This window comes from Anopheles funestus, chromosome 2RL, assembly GCF_943734845.2.
Source record: "Anopheles funestus chromosome 2RL, idAnoFuneDA-416_04, whole genome shotgun sequence".
Classification (NCBI taxonomy): Eukaryota; Metazoa; Arthropoda; class Insecta; order Diptera; family Culicidae; genus Anopheles; species Anopheles funestus.
This window is the reverse complement of record NC_064598.1, coordinates 42,389,609-42,417,559: the sequence shown is the minus strand read 5'-3', so window position 1 is coordinate 42,417,559 and position 27,951 is coordinate 42,389,609. Positions and strand designations below refer to the sequence as shown.

At 42.1% G+C, this 27,951-nt stretch overlaps 2 protein-coding genes across 4 annotated transcripts in view; one reads left to right on the top strand and one right to left on the bottom strand.

The window, feature by feature from the left end:
- Positions 1-19,007, bottom strand: part of LOC125761252 (cadherin-89D) — a 30,769-nt gene extending 11,762 nt beyond the window's left edge. For all 3 annotated transcript variants that reach the window (XM_049422204.1, XM_049422205.1, XM_049422206.1), the window contains exon 1: positions 18,115-19,007. In XM_049422204.1, the coding sequence (XP_049278161.1) occupies positions 18,115-18,184 (70 nt within the window). In that variant the 5' untranslated portion in view covers positions 18,185-19,007. The remainder of the gene's footprint in view (positions 1-18,114) is intronic.
- On the top strand, positions 8,093-9,512 carry LOC125761290 (uncharacterized). Its single transcript, XM_049422284.1, has 2 exons — positions 8,093-8,270; positions 8,341-9,512. Exons 1-2 carry the CDS (start codon positions 8,229-8,231, stop codon positions 9,442-9,444), a joined length of 1,146 nt encoding a protein of 381 aa, XP_049278241.1. The 5' UTR covers positions 8,093-8,228; the 3' UTR covers positions 9,445-9,512.
- Positions 19,008-27,951: the final 8,944 nt, after the last annotated feature.

Here is a 27,951-nt window from a genome sequence, read left to right as displayed (position 1 = left end):
ACATAATTGTAATTATCCTAATTGAACAACACGTTAGGCTGAAAAAATAATTTCTACAACACCGCATATATTTGTGTAGTGTCGAGTCTTGAGAGTACATTGTCAATTCGGAAATTTCCAAACATACCCACAGTTACTGCCCACTAATCTAGATTGTTGACCCGCATCGCCCAGTGCGCACCGCAACAGGTGGCAATTAATGGTCCGCCCATTAGTCCGTTCACACTTCCTTTCGCTTGGAACCGTGTGCTGGCGTTCCCTGCTAAACCGTAGTGCTCCTGGATGGATGCTGGATGCTCCATAATCGATCAACGACTTTAATAGTCCACGCGTCACCGCACAGCCCTTGCGGCCCACTTACAACACCGGTCGGGGTAATCAATCAAAATTCTTCAGGAACGATGAGGGGATTTTTTTTAAACAACTACCAAACAATAATGTAACAGTGGCGTTTAACGTACAGTTTTTCTTTTTTCTTGTTGTTTGACTTCTCTCCTGGAAACCCTGGGCCGAATGAGGTGCATTTTCCACTGGGAAGAGTTTTCTTTTTTAATTTTTGGGTGATCCGATGGGTGGTAAATTGAAGAGAAAAAAAAGATCAGCCTGTATTTCCCGCTCAAAAAAACAAAACGCTTTACTCTATGCGATGATGTGACCCAGTTGTGGTAGCGTTGTTTCGCCGTAAAACAATGCGCCGGTACTGCATGCGTAAGGTTGAAAATAATCAAATTTAATCATGCCAAGGAACCGCGTGTACTTGAAGCATGGAGCTATAACATGTGCTCGTTTCGGACCCGAAGAAGGTTTGCAGCTTTCACCCAAAAAAAGGTTGCAACTGGGTGCCGACGGTAGTCAATTCGATATGAGCGACCGTGCATAATATATTTGGGATGTATATTTGTGGGTAACTTTCATCCCAACATTTAACCTTGATCGTTGTTTTTTTGAGGGTTGCACTACAGTACGGCTTCAATGCGTTTCTGTTAATTGTGGAAAAACAGTCCTCGATCGTTCAGTTCAACCGTAGAGGTTAAGTAACGTTTAGCAGAACTACAAAGCAATGTTTATGGTTATGCAAATCTGTCTTTATCTCCTGAACAATGCGTACAATGATGCTTACATAAAGCAAATTCTTCGTTGCGGAAATATGTAAATTTGTCCACTATTATGGTGTGTTTCTTTAAATGTGTAAAGCTAGCGCTTTAAAGGCAGAAATACCTATACTCTTGAAATTGCACGGTTGCATTATCATGAAATAAAAAAAACACTTTCTTTCCCATTTTTCATGATGCGTTTGGACATCGCCCCTGGAAGCCCCTGTGCGTACGTTACGGATTAAGATTAAATACCGATAAACCGCTATCCGTATGAATGAAAGCGAGGCCCAAAGAAAAAAGAAAAAAAAACATAATCTAACACACACACACTGAAATTAGCAGAAAATGAATGAAACCTCAGGAAGAGGGTGTTATTTTATTCGGGAAGACCAAGCGTGTAGATGATATGATTACCCTGCTCACTACGCTCTATTAATAAACCTCCCTCAACGCTGTGGGGTTCTGTTCCCTTCAGCCTAAACGTTGGATTACAGCCACAGAACAACAGTTTGAACAAAACGATATCAAACGAACGAAATTGGGATGTTATTTCCGAGTTTTTGGGTTAGCAGCTTACACCCAGTGAAGTTCACCGATGGTTAAGAAAACTCCCATTCCCCGTCTCGCCGAAGAGGGTGAACGTCGAACGGAGAGGAAAGAAAAATATTTGCCCAGCCTAAAACGGACAAAGAAATAGGAGAAGAAAATAATAAGAAATCCCCCTCCCTTACGGGAAAGCCACCAGAAGAAACAATACAACGACGCAACACACAGCTGACTAAACTTTCCGCCAGACAAATAACTCAAAAACGCAACCCCATTCGGCAAAAGAAAAACTCCGGCAGAGGATCGAGTTGTCGCAAGACACATTTCCAGGGCACTTTTCGGCCGTACGGGACACCGGCTCGAATTGGCTGGAAAAATGGAAAGTGGAAGTTTTTCCTTCATCTGCCGATGTGGGAGAAGGTCATTGTTTTGTTTGACGCCGCACTGGCATGGCAGGGGGGAAAGAAAAACACATCCCGGACCTGGGTTTGGCGTAAATGGGGGGTGCTGCATGCGCATAATTGAAGTTGCGTGCGTGGGTTAACGAGATGGTAGGCTGTGGAGTGTCAAAATATTGTTGATTGGGTTTCTCTTTCACATCCCGGGCGTTCTCCGGGTCTGTTACGGTGTCAATTGTGTGGTTTACACTCGACTCGTTGTAAATTCATGCAGTGCTAATGAAGTGTGCACGGGAGGGTAAAACCGGGAACCGCGTGAGTGTAAGGCGGCATATAAACTTTCGTGTCTTCGGTTTGGTAAAATAAATAAAACGAGTAAGTGATCATGATGAATTTGTCAAAAAGATATTTTTATATACAAGCAGAAGTGCTCCTTTTTAACGATACAATCTGGAGAAGATTTTGACGACTATTGAGAGATTTTCTTGAAGTTATTGACTCGTAGTTTGATTATAAAATCTTTTGCATGAAAAGAGTTGGTTCGAATGGGATTCTATCCTGTTGTGTAAAGATCGACATCGTTTTAACTATACTAAAGATCTCGTCGAAAGAGAATACTAAAACATTACAGGGAATTGGAAGACTTTGAATGTCTTGGTCTGCAATTTCTGGAACTTTTATTTTCATTTACCCATAGCTAAATTGTCAGTCTTGCTCTTGCGAGAATGAATATCACTACACCAAATTCCCCAATTTTGTAAGTCAGGCTTTCAGTTTAATAATTCTTGTAAATTTTTCCCAGTTCTTCCAAAGTTAGCACTTAATATTACCTGTAAGAAATTGGTATTACTTAACCAGAAAATCAATTATAAGAGAATACTTAATTTAGTCGCCTTTAAGTCCTATTCATACCCTATTTCTTAGAGGTACCTTACGACTTTGAGTCATCTGAGCATCTTCATTAGATAAATTAATACACATGTTTCCTATGTATACTTTCCATTTTTATAGCCTACCCATCCCATTCGTTATCGATAAAGTGCAAACCCATTTTATTCTATATTGAAGATAAATGGGCAAACAATTCTCTTCCTCTATCAAAATTGGCAATTCCACCAACGACCGAAAGAGACTGAACGAAACTGATGTCGCAATACACATCTTGCCCCGAAACTGTCGCTCAAGTATGAATTCACTTCCCATGGAACGTCACCAGCATGTTCAATTAAAGGACACTCCCCTGGGGTGGAACGGTGGAGGTTATTAAAATGCTACCAACCTTCTACATGCCTTCCCTTAGCGTTCGTTCCACAAGCGATGCTGTTCTCTGTCTCCGTTCACTTTGTCTCCGTCTCTGGACATGATTTACGATTCGGCTGCTGAAGTGGCCACGAATTAAAGGTATCCCGGTTTGTTTTGATGGGCAAACATTAGCGCTTAAGTGGCTCGGGTCACCCGGATGGTTTCGTTGGTGTGGTGTTTGTTCTGGTTTTTTTTGTTGTTACTCTGCCTTCTACTATTTGTTTCGTACAACACGCGGGCTGGCTTTAGAAGCGTCTGCATCGTGTCCGCCCGGGCGGGCTGATGACGGGCGGGAATGCAAACAGTCCCATTCGCAACGACGCCCGAGGGAATAACAAATATTTTTTTCCCCAAACATTTCCTTATTCTTTTCACCCGCCAAGAGAATTGGAGTGTTGAGGTTGAAAATTGTTAAGTGCCGGCTTGTCAGCAGTAGTACGACAATATCTGGTACGTGTTTCGGTGACATGTTTAGTGTTTTCGAAAAGGCGAAAAAAAGGGTTGAGTGAACACCGACCACAAGAAAGAAAATGGATAAAGGGCTTAACCACTGTCAAGGCCTTTCGGATTGTTGACCCTTCGGAATGCACTTGGGTACGCGGGTGGGCAGGCAACATTTCACGCCACGATGACAAGCGTGAACATTAATCGAGCGATTAAACACGATGAGCTTAATCGGGCATACAGGATGACCAGCGCATTTTGTGTTTTTCGTTCAACAATCCAAACAGCATTGTTTCGTTGCGCGAATGAGAACCATGGATTCATAACGAACCTCGAAAGTCAATGAGCCAGGTTGACTGTACGAAATGAGTTCCGTTAGGTTGTGACTGGGGTACAGAGGATTAATCCGCCCGGGATGCAGTTCACAACAACTCGTGACAAAAGATTAAACATCTATCACCAATTCCATCGACTGACGGATGAATAACAAGCGATCATCGAGCGATGAGAAGAAACGGGACATCATGTCTATAATCGCTGCAAACTCGAACATACAGTGTATGTGTGCGGGAAGCTTTTGTTCCAGGGAATGCATCTTCGAGGTGCCCTGGAAATTATAAGACGATTTTCCTGGCCTTCCCCGATCGGACTGCAATCGAAAACGGTACCGTTCGTTTTGTGCCCGTTCGATATCGATCGAGCTCGATCTATGGTGCCAATTACAAGTTTCCTCTTTCCTTTGCTACATTTGTTGCTGGTTGAGATGGAATTGTTAGCTGAGCATTTTGTTTGTCTATGTGTGAGCGCATTCTTTACACCCAGCACCGTAATGCGTAGGCAAACCTGATTGTGTTGTTCGCTCTTGAATCAGCTGATTAACTCATTTCATCTGAACGAACGATTTGAATTCGATTACGATTCGGATGTTAAGCTTTAAGAATGGTGTTAAGCAAAAAAAAACAAGCTTTGGCTTTTTGCAATGAGCTGTATTTAATGTAAGTTTCTGTTAAACACGTGTTGTTTTAACTGTGAATATAAATTATATACCATTAAACGAGCTCACTTTAACACTAAACCGATTACGTGGAAATATATTGCCAACAAGTTTGAGAAAATCGAATATTTAATACCTACACGATTTTTGAAATTTCTGAAATATTCTGAAACGTTTCTAATAGTTTTTTTTTTACAATTCTACAGTTACAGTTTTTAGAATTTACTAACATATTTAGCGATCTATTTGTATATTAAAGGAATAATTATACAGACAGATCTTCAGTTACAGTTTTTTTTTTTTTTAATTTAAAACGTCATTTTATCATTGATTTTTCGCCATTTAAGCATTACTACTGTTATTCTTAAGAATTTAGTAGACAAATTCCGGTGCGGCTTGCAAAATTGGATTTTTTAAAGCGTTCCGAAAAAATGATTGTAAATAATGTAGTGATTGTAATGATATTATTTTTATCAATACGGTCAGGACGTTCTACATGAATAAAAAAAGATTTTATTATGTTTATGTTTTGAAAATAAGGATCACGCTCTAAAGCATGAGTATATCTCCCATTAGAACAATTTTAATTTCCATTACAATTCCAAGACATTGTGTGTTGGCATGAAAATTATTTAAAAATTGTTATTTTTTCAGTCAATAAATTTGTCTTAAAGCCTAGCAACATTTCTAAATTAAAAATTGATAAACAAGAGATACTGCACTTCTATCTCTCACCACTTTAATAGAAAGGATAGCATAAACTTATTGTTTACTCCATTCGGCTACATAACGGAATGAAGAGTTTATAAAGCTTCACACATGATGATCGCCTCACCACACATCCCAGCGTTTAAACCACGAACGCTGAAGGGAAGACTACTATTACTTAATTTTTCAACACATGAGTGGACCACACTGGTACGTATGACGTAAATACACCACCGTTCGATCAAATCATCGTCACGATCATCCTAAAACTCACGTTAGACAATAACTTTATCCTCCGCTATCATACGCTCCTTTCTCCATCAAGCTTACCGGCCGGAAAATTCCTCCCAGCGGTTTCGATGGTTTTAGTTTCGTTCGAACCGAATGTTAAGCTTGTTTTTCCATGTGCGATCATACGCCGACCCAGTACAGTGTTGCGATGGCATAACAATAACATTGGCCGAATGCACCGGGAAAGAGGAACAACAAAAACGCGTTATATTTATTCGATCAATGGTCCAACCCAAAATTACAACAAATCGGTGGGTGGAAAGAAAAACAAACTCGCGAAGCCCGCCTCGCACGTACCCGGCCAAGTGTGAAATCATAATTTCGTGTTTGTTTGCCGTACGTTTCCATCGCACTCCTGCCAGGTCCGAACTCGTGCGGTCTTTTAGTGTGACGTGATAGGTTTTGCTTTGGTTTCGATTTGTTTCGTTTTGTTTTTCGTCTGCAGCGGTAACGAGTAAAGGTTTGTTTTTGTTCTTTCTGTTTATTTGTTTTTATTTAATTTTTCCATAATTTTGGTTTTTCGCTTTTTAATCGTGCGCAGTTACTACGTGCCGAAAATCGCATTAAACATACGACAGGACGGTGCCCTTTCACTCTCCGCCGTAGGTAATGGATAAACATTTCCCACTAATATGCACTAAAATCGCATCTTCGAGCAGGCGAAAATCAACCAGTGGGTTAAGTCAATAGTAGGTGTTGCACAAGGGTTTTACTTTCTTCTTTTCATTTTGAAGTAGCGGGCCTATTTGAAATCGATTACCAGATCTATCGACAGAGAAAGAAAGAAAACAAAAAATACGACGAGGTAAATGGCGTTAATGTGTGACCACCACTCGGGCTGGGAGGGTTTGGTACACATCATCGACGTAGTCCAACGCACGTGCCGTACAGTTGCATCAGAGGATCAATCGCTGGATGCTTTCGGTTACGGGCAAAATCGTGCAATCGAAAGTTTTTTTTTGATGACCGAAAACACATGCAAAGATGTGTGTTAAAATTAGGGAAATTTGTAGCAGTTTTCAAACAGATATCAATCAAATTGGATGCAGGAAGCAAATCGGAAATGTATCAGACCGTTTGGATGATTATTAATGTTGCAAAATTCCGGTACGGCATTAATCTAACCTTATGCAATGTGGGCCATTGATTCCAATAAATCTCGCCATTAATTTGCTCTTTTAAACTGGTAGACGAAACTTTCTTTAAAGAAATGTTTATACTTTCGCAACATAAAATATGATTGAATTGCATTAGAAAGTGAAAAGCGAATGTGTAGTTCTAATGAAGGCATTTATTTTGAGTTTTTTATTTGATCTCTTAGGGGAAATTCAAATGTTCCAAAATAAGCTCAAGCCTCAAACTAAACTGAAAATCGTTGCTCCTACATCGCATCAACAATGATAACTCTAGAAATTGGTGTATGTCACGCATCATCCCAAGGTTTTATGAAGCATTCTCGCTTCTTCAAGCCAGACGGAAGACTTGTTCTTCTGTCCATCTCTAAAACACACCCATTACCCTTAGACGGAAATGATGCCGGAAGGGACAACTGCAGGCTCTCATTTAAAACGTTGGCCCTCCCACCATTAGTCTATCGTCTGCACAATTGTCAGAGGAAATCAATGTAAATTGTTCTCCTTCCCCAACTGTCTACGAATGCACAAAAATGAGCTTTTGTTACGAGCTAAGCAATATACGGCAACCGTTTTGCTTTCTTTCTTACCTATATGGGACTTTTACGGCCTGTTTGGAACAGTCTAAAACGCTCTCCTAATGGTTTCGGGCAAGGATCTAAAGATAAGATAAAACTGAATGCTTCTGTGTGCTCCACACAAAAACTTGGAGACGTGGAATTATTAGCTCACAGGGATGAAATAAAATGCTTATCCATCTTCACTGTGCACAACCACAAATCGTTGTTACGCCGAGGTCTTTAGGGTTATGAGTGTTTTCTACCTTCGTGATGGTAGTAGTTAATGTTCTACCATCAGATTGAGTGTTTTCGAGAACCAGTCAGCTCTCGCATTGTTTACACAACGAAACACACCATTATACACAGAATCATCATCGGTAGTCATGGTTTCGGGGATTTAATGTTGGATGAAAATAAAAATAAACACTACCACCCTGTGCCGGGGAGAGGTGTAAGGGGGTGCCTTTCTTTCTTCGCCACCCCCAACAACAATTTACGGCGCAGGGACGCTTCAGTGATGATTATTTGCAAACAAATGCAACTAGAGCAAGATTACTGACATGCGCCAAGATGACTTTATGGTGGCAGAAAATTACGTGAGCTCTCTCAGCGCGCTTGTCAGCTGAACTTGACATTGAAGGCGCACTACGAACGATCGTATAAGGGTGATAGTTTTTGGTGAATTTAAACGTTTTATAAAGAATTTATCCACTACAGCTATTGAACTTCATAAGCAGCTGATCGTAACGAGCAGGATGAGTGAAGGTGATATACATTTCAATGATCTTCCTTTCGAGGTAAGCAATACGAAATTAACAAGAGCAAAGGCGATGTGGTGACAGCACTTTGTTATTGTTTCCCCCATAGTTGATGTGTGAAATCTTGGACTATCTGCCGCTAGCGGATATTAAAAATGCCTCGATCGTGTGTCGACGTTGGAATGCAATCATCTTCTCGGAGGTGTACATCCATCGGTTCCGGTTGCAGGTAAATCTCGACCACTCGCTGCCAGTGCTGAAGCAGATGGCACAGCTGCTAGAAGCAAGTGATCGCGAGTACTACAGTGTGGTACTCCGGGCGAACCTTGGCAGTCCACTAACGGATGCACGACTGCGAATAGTGAAGCTGATGATACGCCTGCTGGCATACCGGTCCGAGTCGCTGTACTTTAACATGGCTGACTTTAGAATTGAATCGTGCGTCTCCGAACGGTTGCTTCGTGGCCGCAAGCTGCAGGTCATCGACACCCGCGCCAAGTACATTCCACTTGGGATGGGTTTGAAGGAGTCCATGCTGGCCGCCATCTGTGAGTATGCAGTCGATCTGGTTGACCTAGTAATTGCCGAGATGAACATTAACAACCCGAAGGCACTCGTGCCGCTGTCTTCACTGAAGCATCTGAAGCTACTGTTGATTAGCGATTACTACCCGTACGTAAAACCACCGGAACCGCCGATCAATCTACCCAACCTGGAGAATCTATCGCTGATCAAGGTGACGGACGAATCGTGCCACTACTTCCGGGTGGATAATTTAAAACGTTTCTTCATCCATTCTACCGGTACGGATGCACCGCGCACGATGGACTTTATCACGCAAAACATTACCCGTGTGAACCGCTTGTGTCTTCACTTCACCGCACGATCGATCCAGGCCGATGTGATCTTTGGATGGCTTGATCGATTTCCTAACCTGCTTGCGCTGGAACTTGCCGGCGTAGCACTTCCGGTCGATGTGCTGAAGCATCTCAGCTCGGCGAATCGATTGCAGAAGCTCCTCTTTGTATCCTGCCATCTGGAATCGGTACAGCTGGATGGGCTGAGCGAGAAGCTAACCCATCTTCGACTGCTCTGCTTCGATGGATGTTCACTGTTCCACAAGCAGTCTGGGTTTCATCCGATACATTACGACGACATTGAGGAACTACGACAGATACTTCCGTGCTGTACGGTAATGTTGGATTACGACTGATAGCTAAAGCATGCTACACTTTCCCGTTCTTTCGAGTAGAATAAACACATCATTCGTCAAAAGTTGTACGGAGTTCGCATTCACATTTGTCTATGTACGGGAACCACGTTGGAGGAATGTTGAGCAGCGTCGTGTAAGAATTTCTTCTCAAGCATCATGAAAGACATACGACCAAAAAGAAATCCCCACCACCAGCAGCATAGTTGCATACAGACATAAAGAGAGTAATCTCCTGGAACACTTCTTTGTGGTGCGATACAACACACAGCTAGCTACCTTGCCACCGTAATCGTGTTACGGAATTTAAAATGCAAGACTCTTCCTTTCACCTGCATCCTGCACCCGGTACCCACTAAACAGAAACCACATTCATCTGACGGAGATGAACACTAAAGTGGACCACAAAGAGACATCATCCAGTAGTATCGCATCCCGGTACTTGCACTTGACGGCAGCATAAAAGCTTGCCATCCTCGGGTGATGTACTCGGGCTTTTATGGATCGGGCACTCCGGAGTACCATTCCGTTTTGAGATGCACTTTTTGTTCTGTGCATGATCCTTGGCCCGATATGTCGCCACGGTTTGAAGTGAATCTTTGCATGCGTTTTGTACAAACGGCGAACACATAACACGCTCCGTGGCAATCGAGTGGTGATAAGCAGGCGGCAAATGGGACGAAACCCGAGGCAAGCAGGTATGCTCATGTTGCCGTACGGTATGAAGTTGATTCTGACGCTGCTTTCTTCTTTGCCCAAAAGAAAGAAATTATGTGACCATCTCGACGAAATTTCCGTCTGCTGTACGGTTTTATCTTGCCGCTCAATTTGCACCCAGCACGTCGGCTACGTCAGATGACGGAGAGTGTCAATTGTTGAGGAATTGTTTCTTTGTACTCAAATGTATGTATTTTGTGTGTGTGTGTGTATGCTTCAGCTGCAATTCACTTCCGACAGAAGCAATACAATGCAGCAACATAAAACTGCAAGCTCTTTACGGGTTTCGATTTCAGTTTCCACATTGAATGGAAATATGTGTTTTGTCGTTTGGTTGCGTTCCACAAAGGATTATGTTTGGTGTTGGAAGATACATTTGCTACACTAATGATGATGCACGTTATCGAACACAATAAAAAAAAACATGGCAAACTATACATACAATGCGCATACATACGTTTCCGTTTGTTATCATTTAAAGTGATGACACTTTTGCTCTTTTAAGCTAAAGCTGTTTAATACAAAATATGATGGCGTTAGGTTTTTTTTTACTTCAAGCTGCATCAAGTATTATTGCAGAAAGTTTTTTCTTCTCCACTACACATTATGCGTTAATGGCGAAGGAAGAATCAGCATAAGCGTGAAAAGAATTGCAGTACCATTAGCGTGTCCACAGAGGGAAAATCGTTTTGTTTTGTGCTACTTTGTGCCCTTCGGCAACGGGAGTTTTCCAGCACAGCCTTTAACGTCATTCCGGTGAGAAATTATATTCCTTTTTCTACCCCAAAGTCTTTCCACTTTCCGCACTTTAATTACAATGGACGTTACAGACGTTTTCTTTCTAATGGATGGTGCTAGGGAGTGAACCGAAAGGATGTGCAAAATATAAACGTAAATGAGCGCAACTTTGCATCCTTGATGATGTTGTGTGTTGAAAGCAGCTGCACACACAAAAAAAAAGATTAAATCCCAAAGTAAGATAACGACCAGGAGTGAGAGATATGTAGCTAAAGGGAACACACCCACACACATTCCTGGAATGGAGGTTCGAAATTGAAGGGCCACACCATCAACGTACCGTCCAGACAGACGATCGGTGAGCGATGGGTTTTCATTTGCCCGTCCAATATGTAGGTCACCAGGGAATGAGGAAAATGAATGGGAAAGCAATATGTGATAGAGAGAAAGGGAAACACAACAAAAACCAGGCCCACGCCTAACGGTCCTGGACCGAGGGCAAGGGATTCGGTGAGCCTCCACGTTTTCGTGTGAAAACCCTTGAACTGTGTGGAGGGAAAAACCGGTCACAGTCCCGGTCCCGGGAGGTAGAACGCAGGTGGGTGAGGCGGTAAAAGTGGCAGAACCACTCGGAACTCGGATATTTACACCATACGAGCCTGTTGATCTGCGATGTTGTACGGACCACAAACTGGCGTCTAGGGTGGATGAGATCGGAGCTAACCTCGCGTGTCCATCTGCTGCCCTGGAGCTGCCGTTTCGCCCCGCTAACCTATCCAGCTAATTCGTTCCGATGATGGAAAGAAATCGTTACCGCACACGGATGAAATGTTACGTGCATATTTTTTTTTCGCCTTCTACTCGTTGTCCTCCTCTTGCGGGCCCTCCTTCACCTGCAGCATCTTCCCCCAAACCACGGATGCTTACTTAATCAAGAATGTTTGCTCACCAGTACCGGCACTGAGAATGGAAAGGAACAATTCATTCATCACGGCCGTACATCATGGCTAATCGCTCCGATGATGCTTACCGTTTCGGTCTGAAATTCGCCGAACGGATAGAGTTCCCCAAAAAAAGGAACGAAAGTTGCGAAAGAAATGGCGCATCATCTATTGACGTGTGGAAACGAGATATTGGTAAGATGAACCACAGTGGCCAACATGCCGCCCTGTTAGGCAAGTGTAAACTGTAAGTCAAATACTCACATCACAGTTACGGTTTCACTTAAAGGTCTCTATTGGCGCTTTTCAGTTATGGTTCTCGTTTGCGTTGGTTTGTGCTATTTTATGTTCCTCTTTTTTTTTGAGTGGAATCTCTAATCCTCATTCAAGGCAATAATTTTTCCTTCTCAGTTTTTTTTTTATTATTTTATTTATCTTTCTTGAAGTCTAAATCGGGGAGGTGAAACACATCGAGAGTTTGTTACAAATTTCGTTATGTACATAAATTTAACCTAGTTCTTTTAACGGGCGAAGATGGCGAGTTCGCTCATTGCATTAACACTGTCAGAATGAGGAAGTGTTTTTAATTTTCTCCATTTTCCCATCGCCGGGTCTGGGGCCGAATTGCGTACAGCGAAGGTAATGAATTTCGGACTCTCCATGCTCCCCATGTACCAGTGTTTATGTTTCGGGTTCGCCTTCAGCCCAAAATGACCTTTTGTCAGCTTTCATTTGTCACCAGAAGTGCTGGTACGGTGGACAGTTGACCACTTGAAAAGACACCGGCACTGTGCGTAAATTACTCACACGCGAAGCTGTCCGGTCGGTTTTGTTGTTTCGGTTGTAGTTTGTTGCAGGCAAGCAAGGCTTAGTTCACCCGTTTATTACAAGGAGAAATGGGTTGAAATTTGCCTGCAGCTTTTGCCTATGCTGATCTGTCGGCTTTGCGGTTGAGCCACAGTTGGGACAGACCCCTAATTAGAAGAATCGTCTTAGGCAAGCAAATAGAGGAAAATAAAGCGTTGAAATTATGAGATGACGTTGCTGGGATTGGGGTGCAGCTTTCTAGCATGGCTTCATTTTGTATTCTGTGTTTGCAAATTTTGTTCCATTATGGGTGTGTTGTCAAATCAAGTTGGTAAAATGAATAAATTTGACTTTTTTTTTGTCTTAAAGAAAGAACATCTTAAAACTTTCAAAATAAAAAAAATATCAATTGTTAGTTTTTTTTATGTGTAATCGATAAATATCTCATACTTCAGTTAAATAAATTTACAATTTCATTCAAATGCAATAAATTATGTACGATAATGGATAACACGATTTTGATTAATTTGGACGCAAAGTATACACCTCCTTAAGAGGCTCAACATTTAAGAGAATAAATATAAGGTTGTGTCCATTTCATGTTTATTGCTATCGTATTAATTAAACTCCTCTTAAAATAACTTTATTGTCAAACTCGGTCTTAAATTAAAAATAAAATCTCGAAGCCACACCTACCACCACTTTAGCCCGGGAACTTCCCATCACACTTTATCATCTTATTCCACCTAGTTTCCCATTTCCATCTAAACGCTATCAAAAATATAAAAAAAACCGCACGCTACGCGATCGTTAACCTACCGAAAGCGATCTCAAGCCCAAAGTGGGCTTACTTTCCTTCACTAATTAGCAGTGTAACTTGGCAAGAGATGGCGCCCGGCAATGTCCCAATGTCTTCATGGTCGGTCTTTGAAGGCGCCAAACAAAACCCAACATCACACCCACACACACACCCACACAAAAGTGTGGCGCATTAGCGGCAAAGACGTTTTGCGAATTTCGTTTGCTGTGAGATTAAAATTTTTTGGACAATAGAAACAAAAGGGAGAGTGGATGGAAATGGTCACAATTGCCCCTGGCGGAGGGGTGAGGGGTGTGCCAAAGGGAGAACGTAAGAAAAACAAAAAGGAAAGTATTTTAATGTCGCTCACCAAAGTTTTGCAAGTGCGTTTTAGGTATGTGCGGCATACTCTATCGCCTGGTGCGGCTTCCATCTCTGCCACCTCGTTAGAGACAATCTTCGTGGTTCGCAGATAAGACAAGTCGTGAACTTCTGTGCTTTGTTGTGTAGCAGAAACCTCACGATGTGAGAGCGAGAAAAGCGTCCACTAATGGGTGAAGGTAGGTAATAATGGGTAGCAGCAGACAATCGTTTGTGCAGGTGGGATATGTGCAGAAGTAAGGATGAGGTTTTCATTAACCCTACGATGGTTCAGTGTTAGTGGTGCAGTTTGTGACAAATTTCCCTACCCAACCTCATACAAGGGATACACACTGGATGAGGCATACACCTTTAGCATATGTGTACGTATGTGATACGGAGAAATTTCGCTCCATTTCACCAGCTTCCCACCAGCCACCAGGGGGAAGGCGCTTTTCAGGGTCGAAAGTTGCACTTTGCAATTTTTTGTCCATACACAACCACAAACATACCGGGGTTGGGCCGCTAGAAAACACCCATCCCCGCTGTGGAGATAGAACTAGTGCCCCGGTGTGAGATCAGTCGTCAAAGACAAAGGGAAAAATCCATAGCTTGTGAGAATGGAAAGCACCCAAGAAGGCAGCATAATGGATGGGAAGGATGGGAGCAACCAACACAATACGCTTCATATCTGTAATTATGAACACCTGTCTACGCCTCCATACACACCTTCACCAGATACATTCTGTTTCGATCGCTTCCCTCTTCTATGTCCTCCACTTCGCCTTTGGCCATAACCACCGATATTGACTGTTACCACTCGATCGTGGTAGGATGCCCAAACCGACCAACTTGCTGGAAATCAATCATCGCAATCTTAACTTTCGCCAGCTTCCGTCTACCCTTTGCCTGCTGCACTGATGGTACTTATTTTTATCCATTCTTCATCACACCGGCTGTACCGAACGGTTGAGACGCAGAAATATGCGTACTTGTGCGATTTTTGTGCTTGCTCTGAATACCACATAGCATAAGCCGACGACAGCACGCGAAGGAGGGTCTGGTACATAATGGTATACGACCATCAACGAGCAGAGCAACTGCTCGTACTGGTGTTCTTAATAGCAGACCATCGTTCTAGGCGGGACGTGTTGATTGTTTTATGGACTAGCAAGCACACAAGCACATGGTTTTTGGGCAGAACGGGGGAAAAAATATTATCATGCGAGTGCGTCAGCTGACGTGCAAAGGAGATTTTAAATTAACTCCAATGTCGAGAGCATCAGGAAGAGAAAATTGGATTTATTTATGAGCTTGCAATAATATATATTTTTATTAGTTTCTCTATAAAGCAATGAATATCCAACCTCCAAGGTTGATTTTAAGAGCTACATTTAAAGTGGTTTTTTTACTTTTAAATAGATTTTTTTGTGTGTGTAGTGAACAGCATTTTTGCTGTTGGAAGATTTTAAACAACCACTTGTAATGCTTAGTAAATTCGCATCAACCAAATGGTTTAAAACGATCAGTAAATTATTTAAAGACAGGTAATTTGACACTAAATTGCTCAGAAGTACGATAAGAAAAATATTAAATATTTATCTATTCTAGTGATATAAAATGTTATGAAATTTCGTTTATCTAAATTAATTTTCTAACCAGATGATTGTTTGTCTAATATAAAGATTCAAGATTCAGTCTTGAATTAAAAAAAATTCAAACATAAAACATAACGGTAAATAAACATACACATAAACATGACGGTAAATATCTCGTTAAGAATTAACGCATCTTTCTATTCTCAAATATCGAAGAGGATTCTTTGATTTACGATTCTTTTTGTTTTTCCACACCATTAACAAAAATGATGATGTGGTTGACATAAACGTCCTTGATGTAGTTTTGTCCAACACGTAAATGTATGTATGTGTACAAATTATTTGTTTTTTCACAAGTTTTGTAAAAAATAATTATTAATTCTCTGACAATTCAAGAATCTTTATTATTAAAGAATCCTCAATGATTCTTAATTCTTTTTTGTACGTCAATTTATGATTTCATTTTATGATATGAATATGAAAGCACAATAAGCGTAGCAAAACGCTACTAAATACAAATATTATCAGCGATTGTAGATCGATTTTCCTTCCACTTTATTCAACCATTATCTTCCGACGAATAATTCTACTGAAAACTGAAGTGTTAACTACATTTACAGTGAATTAAAACGATTTATTTATCACGCTTGCACCTGTTCGGTCCATCAACTGCTGTTTCGGAACCACTTTCGGAAGAATGAAAATTAAAGCAACAAACCATCTCCGGCAGTTTTACGTTCGTTAGCACTTCCACACGTCTGTCCCGCGATAGGCGTACGACTGAAAACAAAATCTCAACCGTCCGGGTCCGATCGAAAGTAAACTTCATGATTAGATGTAATTGAATTCGTAGGTGCGTCCCTGTAATTCTTTTTTGTATCCCATCTTTCTGCTGCCGCAAGAATAATACACGAGCAACGTAAGCCAATGGCCTTCTCCAAGGAAGGAATGGAACATGGAACAAACCGTCGGAAAACTTATGGGGCCAATTCCGTTACAATTCCACCCGGAAGATGGCAGATGGAAAGTGTAAGCCGCGCCACTGGCCACTTCGGGAGAAAGTAATTACTTTATCACCAGATACGGTTTTCCGCCCATCGATTAAAAGTAGAACTACTCAGAACAGAAGGTAGCATAGAGTGGGTCGGAACTGGCGTGAAATGGGATCCTTTAATATGACCCCGCACTCGATACAATCGATTTGCGTAGCATATGATCCCATTTTGGTAATTGAACGCGCGAATGATAAGACCGGTGCAAACAAACAAACAAACACAGTGATATGATTGGAACGGTCTGGTGGAAAGTTTGAGTAATGAGGATGAGAATGATGATGATGATGGTGATGATTGTGCCTGGGCAGAATGAAATGCGTACGATCAGCGTAGAATGGTTCAGAATGCCGGTTCAAAACGGTGCACCCCGAAATCGAGATGGTTCGTTGAACTTTTGTTTGGCCGGTTTTATACCATTTCGCGTGGAACGCCTTCAGTGCGGTACGGTAAGCATCATGCGCTATCGGGTGCTATTTTCCACCAAGGATGTTAATAGTTATAGCTTCGGGGGTGTTTTTTTCTGCCATCCACCGCACAACAACAATTGTACGAAGGAAACGATACTATCCTGTTTCTAACTGCTCCATGCGATGCGCACTTATGGCAACGACTTTCCCTCCTCCTGACCTTACGCTCCTGATGCTCGGCAGCAGACAATCCACCAATAATAATAAAAAACCGGAAAGGACAACACGTTCCGCATTTTATTTTGATTACATTTCGTGTCGGGAAGGAAAACTTTGCACTCATTTATCCATCGCCCAGGGCACCTTCCCTTCCTTCCGGAGGGAGTAGAATTTCCCACTTGGTAGAATGTCTTCATTGAAGATGGGGAGGTCGGAAAAATTCGGGTTTTTGAACGCGCTTTGTATTGTTTCACCATTTCAGTTTGCAAAGGGTCGTCTGGTAGTTCGTAAGAAAACGATACAAGGAAAAGGTGGAGTCAGTAACTACGCGTTCGTAGTGAAATGCCTGCAAGGGCTAGGAAGATCATTTGCAACAAAAGAAAAAAGGGGGACAGTGGAAATTGGTACGCGAATGCTCGGGGTTCTGATGCATGAAAGGAAAAACACTACGTCGTCCAATACGACCGATATTTCCTTTGTACGCCCTTCGTGTACGCGCAATTAATTACGCACAATTTATTGCGCGTTCTTTCGCAACACTGACAGCGTCACCGTCACAGGACGCAATTTCCAGTAGTGCCATTGGCCACTGCTCACACTCGCAAGTGCCAACTCTTGGAGGGCTGGATCGGATCGGATCGGCACACCCAAAATGGGTCGCCGTGCCAGCCGGTTTCGGTCTAGCTCCAGCATCCAGCTACCATCCCCGAAAGGCGGGCCGGAAAGGAAAATGAAAGATAAAAACAATTTAAGAGAAAACATAACAGTACCGGAATGGGGCAGTTGCGTCTTGATTCCGGTCAGGGAAGCAGGAAACGTAGCCCGTAGCACCCGGTTGGAAGTTACCAGAGTTCCAGCCTTCCAGACGATGGCGGGCCCTGCATGACGGGCACTGGATGAAAGGAAAAATGTGACACACTTACGATTGCTCGTCCGACCGACCTACGACGGTCCTGCGGGATCGCGCTGTCAAGAACTGGTTTTGTTTTGCAACCGCTTTGCAAAGTGTGTCCCCAATAGAGCGATACTAACCTTGATTCGGCTTGGTCACGCCAGCTAGGAGCAGCAGCAGAAACACGGTGATCCTGCTGATGAACTTCATGGCGTGGAGAATTTATTGGACGTGTATGCTGCCACTCAACCGCTCACGAAACTTTTTCGCCCTTTACGAATTTATTGAATATTTTTTTCAGTTTCACGTTCTTTTCTACCTTATACTTCTTTTATTTTTTTTGGTATCGTTTGCTGTTCCAGTGAACAAGTTAAAACTAAACGCACTCCTAAGCACTATTTATCCCTCCCTTAGGTTGGGACACTAATATTGCACTTGGTGTTGCGGTTAAGCTCAGCTTTCGATTGGTAATTTCTCCATTTCACTTGCCAACTTCCCGGTTTTGGCAATAGGTTGCGAGTTGTTGCACCTTCATTAATGCCATATTCAAGCACTTTTCCCTTCCGAACAACACTAATTTTACACTTATCTCATCATCGCGTACGACTACAGATCAAGATTCTCTCGCGGTTTTCAAGAAGCACACGCCAGACACAAGGGAAAAAAACAAAACAAAAATACAGCACTACGTTAGCTTTCGGGTACCGGACACCGGTCGGTTCGCACTTTGCCTGGTCGTGAAGTTAAAAACACACTTTACGCTTAAAACCGCACCACGATATGCCACTTTTTCACCAAATCTCATCGAATCGCGATGCGATCGCGTAATCTGCACCACTTCTTGATTGCTCAATCGACGGTAGAAAAGCTGGCGAGCGCAACAAAAACCGATTTACAGTGATCGTTTCGAGGGCTTTTATTTTGTGGCACACGTGCACAAACGAACGGCAAAGGGTGGAACGGAAGGTAAACAGGTAAATCACGCCACCCTATCACGCACACTCTTGTTGTGCCACTTCGAAAGGAAGTTGTTGGCGCGTCCGATCGCTGCGATCGTCTAACCGCGAATGCAACGCTCGTACGCCGGGCAGAGCCTACTTTGCCAACCACCGGCGATCAACTTCCGCGAGTTGGTTCGAGATGCTGCGAGAGTCTGCACGAAGACAAGAAAAAGCCTTCGCTTCGCCATGAGCCTTCGCGCGAAAGTCACTGCACGAAATGAAGAGAAAGGTGTAGAGAAATACTGCGGGTTTGGAGAAATGGCTCGTTGGAATGTTGTCCGCTCTCACCGGCTGTGCTTTTGCAGGTTGAGGTTGCGAAGCAGGTGCCACAACCTGCGGGAAAAACGGGCCGATGTAGTAACGTAGCTTTTTATGTCCATTTTTCTCACCGTTGCTTGCGATCGTAGTGAGTTAGCTTTTCCAGCCACGGTCGGAGTGATGAAGCTTTCTTCAGTGGAAAGCTCTTGGGTAGTTTTCCGTTTTTGGATACTTCTTGGCCGTAAAGCTTCGATCGCAATTTTAAGATATGTTTTGTTTGGAAAGTGTCTTGGATTTTAAAACTCATAACTAAGGTTAAAACAAAGAAGAGTATTTAACCACAATTGATCATGTATTGATTTTATTTTTCGAATAAAAATCATGACTCCATCTCAGTTTGGGCAAATCAAGATTAATATTTCTCTGCAAACTATTTAAGCAGGTTTAACGATCTAGGGGGGCGGTCCGGTTGGGGCATGTGATAAACGGCGCCAGTCCACACGGCCGGATCGGGTTCAAATCCCATCCGGACCGTTCCCCCGTAGTAAGGACTGACTATCCGGCTACGTGGTAAAATAAGTCTAGTAAGCCAGAAATGGCCGGCGTGACCTGTAAGGTCGTTAAGCCAAGAAGAAGAAGAACGATCTAGGTAGTTCGGTGTCATTCTATAAACCTTCCCAAAACAGCCTATATCACAGCCTTTTGCTTTCAGGGTGTTTATGAACTGGAATTATTGGATAGACTTGCTGCAATACTGCAGAAGACGTCATACCGAAAAGTAAATAGGATGAATTTAGTTGATTAGTATAGCTCTACAAAATATGCATCATTCTTTAGTCGATCGGTAATCTAAGCTATTGATGAGTTCGCTCATATAAGCTTTGGGTTTAAGCAGATACTTTCATCCCTCTGTTGAGATATCATCCGCCAAGATATACGTTTAAGTTTAATGTGTGTACTGTGTCTTCTTTAAACTATATACAAAATTTCCATTGTACTGTTTGGAGTATGGACATATCCCCAAAAAAGGTAGTTTTACAATTCTGAATAACAAAAGATCATCCGTGAAGAATTTAATATTTATATCGATCTGCCCTCACTTTTGTCTTGAGAATTTCAAGAAATTTCCCGTTGATTAACTTTTTTTTAACTGAAGGTTGAGTTTATCGTATATAGGAATAGTAGAGCAGAAATATTTTACTGCTTTTTCTTGCACACATTTGCTCTGAAGTTTGAAGAGCTTTTCACATGCAAAGAGAGAATAATTAGACATTTTCCGAACGCTCCAACGGAGTGACATTTTTGCACAATAGTAAATGTCTGAAGCCAAATTAATGGGTTCAACAAATTTAACTGTTCTAATTGTGTTTACTAGCACCAACAAGGAACCTTTCAGCCGTCGTCTTTACTGCTTTGTTTGAACATCGAAATTATCAAACGTGAATCGCTAACAGAACTTCCGCACCACAGTACACTTCTGCTCTCCTCTGTGTCTTCCAACTGTCGTGCCAGATTGTCATAGCGCGTAGAATAACTATAATTACTTTCCATTTTCGCTGCCATTTCGTCGCAGTTGTTTTAGTGTTTCCGTTCGGTTTGGTTGGTTGATGTCGCAGGAGAGGACGGAAATAAATCGACAGCTTTCGAGAATCCCTTCCCCTCTTAGGTTTCCTCCCCGTCTTTTCTTCTTCTCTAGCGTTTGGTTAGGGCTAGGGGAGGAAAACCCCTGAACTTCTGCTGCAGTCCTGTGTCCTTTGGTCGTGCTGCATCGTTCCGGTGACAGTTGAATATTTCTTTAATGGACTTCAAAGCTGCCAGCTACCCAACCACGAGCCCCTGGTCTTATCCTTCGCTGTAAGACGAATTAATTGCATTGTCGTCTGAATGCAAATGAGGTTGATCTAAGTTGTTCCCAGCATCCAGCCCAAGTCCTTTGTTGCCCGTCGAGACTGTGAGCGTCCCGGCGAAAGGGAAATAACAAACCGCTCCCGTTCGCTATTTTAATGGAGGAGAAATTTGTACCACCTTAGCTTAGAAGACAACTTCAAAAACCAACGCCAGGCGAGTAAGTTGATAAACGCGCCAGGGCAAAACTCAACCGGTTGGTCGATGGGTTTTTAAGAGCACAAAGGGTGCGCAAGCGAGAAAGCACTTTCCCGCACCAACGATACTTTTTTGGCACTGCCGATAAGAAAGTGTTTAAGAAAGTTTAAAATTTAATTAGCATACATGTGCTCTATCTGTGGCACGGGAAAGAGCAACCGGTACCGGAGCAGTGCCGATACGGGATTGGCAGTGTGGGAAATGAGCCGCTTAAAATAAAAATTATCACGACCTTTACCTTGGCCGGATGTGTTTTGCAGGTCGCTACGGTAAAGCCAGTGGCCCCCGAGGGCATCGTATGTCACTTGCTGCTGCTGTAGACGAATACAATTATAGGCGCACCGGTAACGAAGAGTTATGGTACAACTGCTTTGGATTAGAAGCGTCTAAGCTGGTTCCGCGGTGCGTATGTTTAAGTTTTTTTCTCTCTCACTTACCAGACACTTCTCTGGAATGTGTGCAAATTGACAAACAAAACACGGTCAGATATTTAAATTAGTCTATTCAATAAAGAAGACTAAAAAATAGAAAAATGTTTTTTGTAGATTAAAAATACTTTGAGCAGGTAATATATTTTTTGAATATCTCATACTGTTCCCAGAAGAAAAATTTTAAACTAATGTTGAAGCATCGAACTTGAGAGCAAATGTTATTATTCACATTTTTTTCTTGGCTGATTAAGAACTCCAGGTCGTTTCAATATTTTTTTTACCACGTAGCCGGGACTGGCTACATGGCTACGGGGGAAAGGACGGTCTGGATGGGATTTGATATTTGATCCTGTAGTGTGGAACAGGCGAAAATAAAATCCAATCACGATCATTCTCTTGTGTGCAGATTTGATTATCCAGGTCAAAGTAAGTTAATTTAAGAAAGTCACAAGCAGTATTACAGAATCATCTAGAATTGTGAAAGGAACAATATTTGGTATGTAGTGCTTTTTTATTTATGTCTTTATTTACTAATTATTTTATTTATGAAGCTGCATGTACATTTTTCATTTTAACTTTTAAGTACTTCATCCTACAAAAATAAATACTTACTTAATAACGAACATCATTTTGACCAACCCAATAAACGCCACTCTCCTAGTGTCCTCTCATCATTTTACTTGTTCTTTAATGTTTCTTGGCGCTTCGCATAACGCTGCGGCTTAGGACGAAACGATGAATTATGGTGATGATTCTTATCCGAAGACTGAAATGAGGGGCGATAGCAGAGAAAGCACTCACCAAGCGCAACCGAAGGAAGTTAACTTCAAGTCCTTTGAATACATGTCCAACCGTTCTAATATGGTCCGGAACATGGTGCGGGCTAACAGTTTGGTGAAAATAAAACTGCGCATAAACAACCGTACAATCGGAAGCACGGTTGGAAGATGAAACCCGACATACCCGGCACCGTACGCACAAACACCCCTCAACTTCTCTACTCCTTCCCGACCTTTCCATTCACCAAATTTGGGAGCAATTCGCAAACCTGGTACCATTTTCTTGCTACCAAGAAGACAAGAAAAACGGAACCACATTCGAATGATGTTGTTTACCGCCATCGCATGAATGTGCACTCCTTTCGTTGGCAGGATTGGGTGGTATAGGGTGCCACGTGCCCAGCGGGTTTTGTTAGGTCGTCACCTCGAAACTAGAGATGTGCAAAGTGAGTAAGTGTGAGATAGTGAGTTGAAACGATGTATTGAACGAGTTTCGTTCACTCACCACGAGGAGTTTTAGCGACTCTTTTTTCACTTACTCACTCACGAGTGTAAGCATGTAGCCGTGGTGAGTCGAGTTGCAAAAAGAGTAAATACGTGAATTGAAACGAAACGTTTGATACACATGATTCGAAACGGAATACATGTGTACAATACCCAAACTAGCAGGAAATGAATATTACTGCTCGCTCAATCCTGTATAAGCGAACAAGCGGGCTAGCCTGATCGGCAAGGACATGAAACGGGATCCGCCTCTGTTTAGAAGATTGGCAAATTTATAGATTTTTTTACGTTTTTATTATTTTTTATTCCTTTTTTAAGCATTATTTGAGTGAAAAGAAACTTATTTCATCAAATTCGCATTATTATAAATCAATTTATAAATTTTGCTATTTTTTTTAAAATAAAAATAAAAAGCTAAGGCTATAGCCTTAGAAGATTGCAAATTTATAGATTTTTTTTCAATTTTTTTATGATTTTTTTTTTCTTTTTTTATTTAAACCATTATTTGAGTGAAAAGAAACTTATTTCAATAAATTCGCATTAAAATAAATCAATTTATAAATTTTGCTAAACGTTTCGTTTCAACTCACTTTCGTTTGAACTCACTCGCACATCTTCGTTTCAACTCACGTATTTACTCTTTTTGCAGCTCGACTCACCACGGCTACATGCTTACACTCATGAATGAGTAAAATGAGCGAACCTTAATTTATACGTTGATGCTGGGTTTTTTTATAACTCCGAAATGAGTCGAGTTAAACGAGCTGACTCCTAATATTGATAGTAACGAATAAATCATTCACTCTGAGTTGATTCACTAAAAAGAGTTGTTATTCTCATCTCTACTTCAAACAAAGACGCACAGGATTACGTTTGTACCTTATGCGTTTCAGCGCCTATATACGCAGCTCCCACAGAAATGGCTCCGAGCGTCAGGTCAAATGAATTATGATGAACGAATCGGGTGGCCAGATGGGCGGGCGAAGGCTCCCGGCTGATTGCGCTGATATATCCACATTTGATCTTTGTACCATACCGGATTCAGAATGTTGTTTGATATTAGTGTAGATATCCTTCCACCTTTTCGATCAGCGCTGGCAGGCAAAGAACGGAAGAATCGGTGACGATGGGGTGTAAACCATTGAATAGAGTCTAATTATGCGGGTAGGCTATTTACGATGTTGGGATTCTTTCGCTCTGCGTCGCACACTGAAGTGACGGTGCCGAATATAAGCGACTATAATTGAGCGGCTTGTTGGCCGCACCACACAATTGGTCTATGGGAAAGCAGGATGCGTATGTAATGTGCCACCCTGACGGAGAACACAGCAACGGCGTGCGGTGCAGCATACTTGTGTGGTGGGATTACTCGTATCACCATTCAGTCCCTCCTCGTATTCAAAGCTAAACCTCGGGTTGAAGAATAATGATTTGGGCAGCAGGAACAGGCAAGATAAAATCAGCTCGGAATCTTTCCCGCCACGTAAAGCCAGCTGGTCAACACGAAACGAATCCGGAGATCCAGCGCAGGCGGTGTCGGAAACGCAATGGAGCAAGTGGAAAACGTCAAGCAATCTCTTAGTCCGCCCGATGTCGCCGTTAATTTAGTCCACACGATGGCATCAATTGAGAGGGAAGTAACCACTTGACGTTACTGAGAGAACGGCGTACGGTTCCGTGATTCAATCGGGCCCCTCGGAGAACGCTTCTTCAAACGCGCTCAAATCGTACGCACTAATCCTCTTGGTTGAGATCTCGGCGATCGCGCGCAACTGATCAAAACAGATGCGACACCGTACCGGCACAGGAAGATACGGTGCAAGCAGCAATGTGTTTTGGGAACTTTTGATCTTCTCTGGTGGTTGTAGGAAGTGGTACGAAACGTGTGAAAGAGAGTCGTGGCAAAGGGCACTGGTAAAGGTTCGTATGTAAAATTGTACGGAGCGGTACATGAAGTGAAACACGCCTTTTTTGTGATGGCTATCTACCATGGAACAATTTCCCTTTTTACAAATTAATCCAAATAGACTTTGTTGTTCGTACTTAGGGACTACTTCTCGGAACAAATTCTAACCCCGAGAACGGGGTCTGGTTTGGTCATAAACGGCTCTATCAAAAAAACACTTTCCGTAAGGAGATTACAAAGAGAAACTTTGAATTGATGGATTAATGGAATACTAGAGAGTGGATTTTCCTAGAAAGACAAAGATACATTTTCAATGTTGCGTAATGGATTGTTAGGTGAAGGTTATGTCACTAAAATATACATTATCCATGTAAACAATACACGATTACTTGCGTACAACGATGCAAAGCGTAATAATCAATACAAAAATCCATCAATCAATAAACAAAAAATTCTTTTGCGGTTTCGTTCCACTATTGCTTTTATTCACTTGTATACTCGTTTTTTTTTTGGCCGAATTTTCTATTCATCAATCTCCTGCCTCAAAAGCTCACCATTCATCGTAAAGCCACAAAAATCCCCATTTTCGCTCGGTCACCATCATCTCCCTTTGAGGCGGAGGGGTTGGAGTTGATAGAACACTTTTTATCCTTGATTTTCACTGCCGCTGAACGCTGAAACGTTTTTGGCCACAAATTTTCATCCCCATCGCTGATTATTTCCCGTTTGATAGCGTCGTTAGAATGGAGTTCGCGGGCACAACCAAACAGCAACAGCTACAGCGAATAACCAAACATGACGGCGGCCTTCAGCACTTTTGACCAATGACTGATCATTAAATTCACACCCACTTCCTCCCTGATTGGCAGCTATTGAAAATGTCTCATCAGCGCTTTCCTCAGCTCACCACCAACATTGGAGAATTGGTGTACGTGTGCGTGTGCTATAAATTTTCGCATAAACCTTGAACTTTCAGCGGTATCCGTCCGACCCCCTTTGGAAGGTCCGCGACGAAACGCTACGTCCTTCTGGTGACATGTTAAAATCTCCATCCCATCCTCCGAACCGGAATGGGGCCGGTCGGTTGATTTGCGTAAGTCAGGAAATTGAAGCGAAATAAGACCACCACTTTTGGGGCCTTTTTTCGCCGTATTGGGGACGCTGTCTTGCCTTCGTTTCGTATTTTATGACCGGGTTGGTCTCGATGCTGTGCGAAGGAGTGCAAAATTAAATCAGCCATGCTAATCAGTCAATCGTAAATGAATTGAAAGAGCTAAGCAGTAATCCTGAGCATAAAACAGATTTTGTTTGTACTTTTGTCGAAAAATATATCCATTATTGTGTTACATATTTCTTTTTATATTTCTACAAACAATTTGCATGTCGTCAAGCATGTATTGTACACATTTTATTTTGTTTACAAGTTATAAGGATATTTTAAAGAAATATTTAATTTTTAAGAATAAACTTATGTTGTTTTATTTTTTTGTTACCAATTTATTAATGCTCATTCAATTTTTAAACCATTTTAACAAAAATCACTTTATCAACTTAATAATGAATGCATCACAACTATTTAACGTACCACACAAGCATCCTGTCCATGCGAATGTATCACAAATATTTGTTCAATCAGAGCTCTAGCATATGCAGAGGAAGATATGCTCGTCACAAGCGGCTTGGCAGCCCATCGTTTGTGCAGTAGCACATCAACATTCAACGTCGACCCTTCATTGGTGGCGCATTAGGGCTTACTTATGGGTGCATAATTAAGCGTAAACGATCCAATTCTATGGACTGCTGTCAACTATAACGTTGATAAGCGCCCACACACTGCCAACCTGCAGCCACGCATGATGAGCCTAACTTCATTCTTTTGATTCTTGTCTTAAACAATCAGTTCCTTTCAATGCGTTGCAAGACCTACCTCGTCTAATATCGTTTCGTACACACGCACACACCGAGGCTGAGAGAGAAGTGAAGAAATTGCATCAAAAAGTCAATGAATCGTACGATACGATGTCGAGCTTCTCCGCATCGCCTTACCGTTCCGAGCGATTAAAACATGGCGCTTGTTGCATCTTCCGTCCGGTGCTGGAGAGATGCTGTGGTAATTATGCGCCTCAGTTGCATCTTCTCCCGGTGTGCAGCAGATCATGACATCCCGTAGCATTGGATTGCCCCCGTACTGCTACCAGATTATTCTATACAACTTAATCAACACAGGGAACATTGCATGAGTTAAAATGCATCGTCGCGTGCGAAATATGTTAAAGAGTTAAACTTGAGAGGATTCTAAGTAATTTATATAAAATAATTTGTAGAACATTTTCCCTATTAAGTTTTAATTTATGTGACTTATTTCTTTACACAATTTTTTACTGGAACTTATAATATTTTTTTCATTACCCATTAAACATAAAAAACTTGAAATACGGTACATTTTCCATCATATTTAAAGCCCTTTTAAACATTCGCATGATTTTGATGCAATTTGTAATGAACTGGCAGCACTGCTACACGCTCATTGCACTCACAATCGTTCGGGCTCTCACGCTGGTTCCCTTCGTTGTGAGTGCAGCTTCCGCACAACGATGGGTGAAGATAATTCAAAACGATTGACTTTTATGTTTGAATTTTTCCTTTTTGGAAAGCATGCCCACTTTTAGCGTACTCCGGACCCGTGCGAGATTTAGCTTACTGCTTCCCACCGAGATAAGGGCTGCCGTTGCGGAAGGAACGAACGCGACAAGAACAGATCGAAAAACACAAAAAATGCAAATTGAATGCTGCAGGAACACGCGGCCAACGTTCGACCGATGCAAGGAAATTGCGCTACGTTCGCTAGGGCAGAGAGCAAAACGTTCACCGCTATACCGAGCTATCCCTGGCGCGAAGTAAAACCCTTTGCCTGTGCCACCATCCGTCGAGAATGCAATGGAATGGGAAGGGATTGAAAAATTATCAAATTACATGCATCTTTGCACCGCGTACT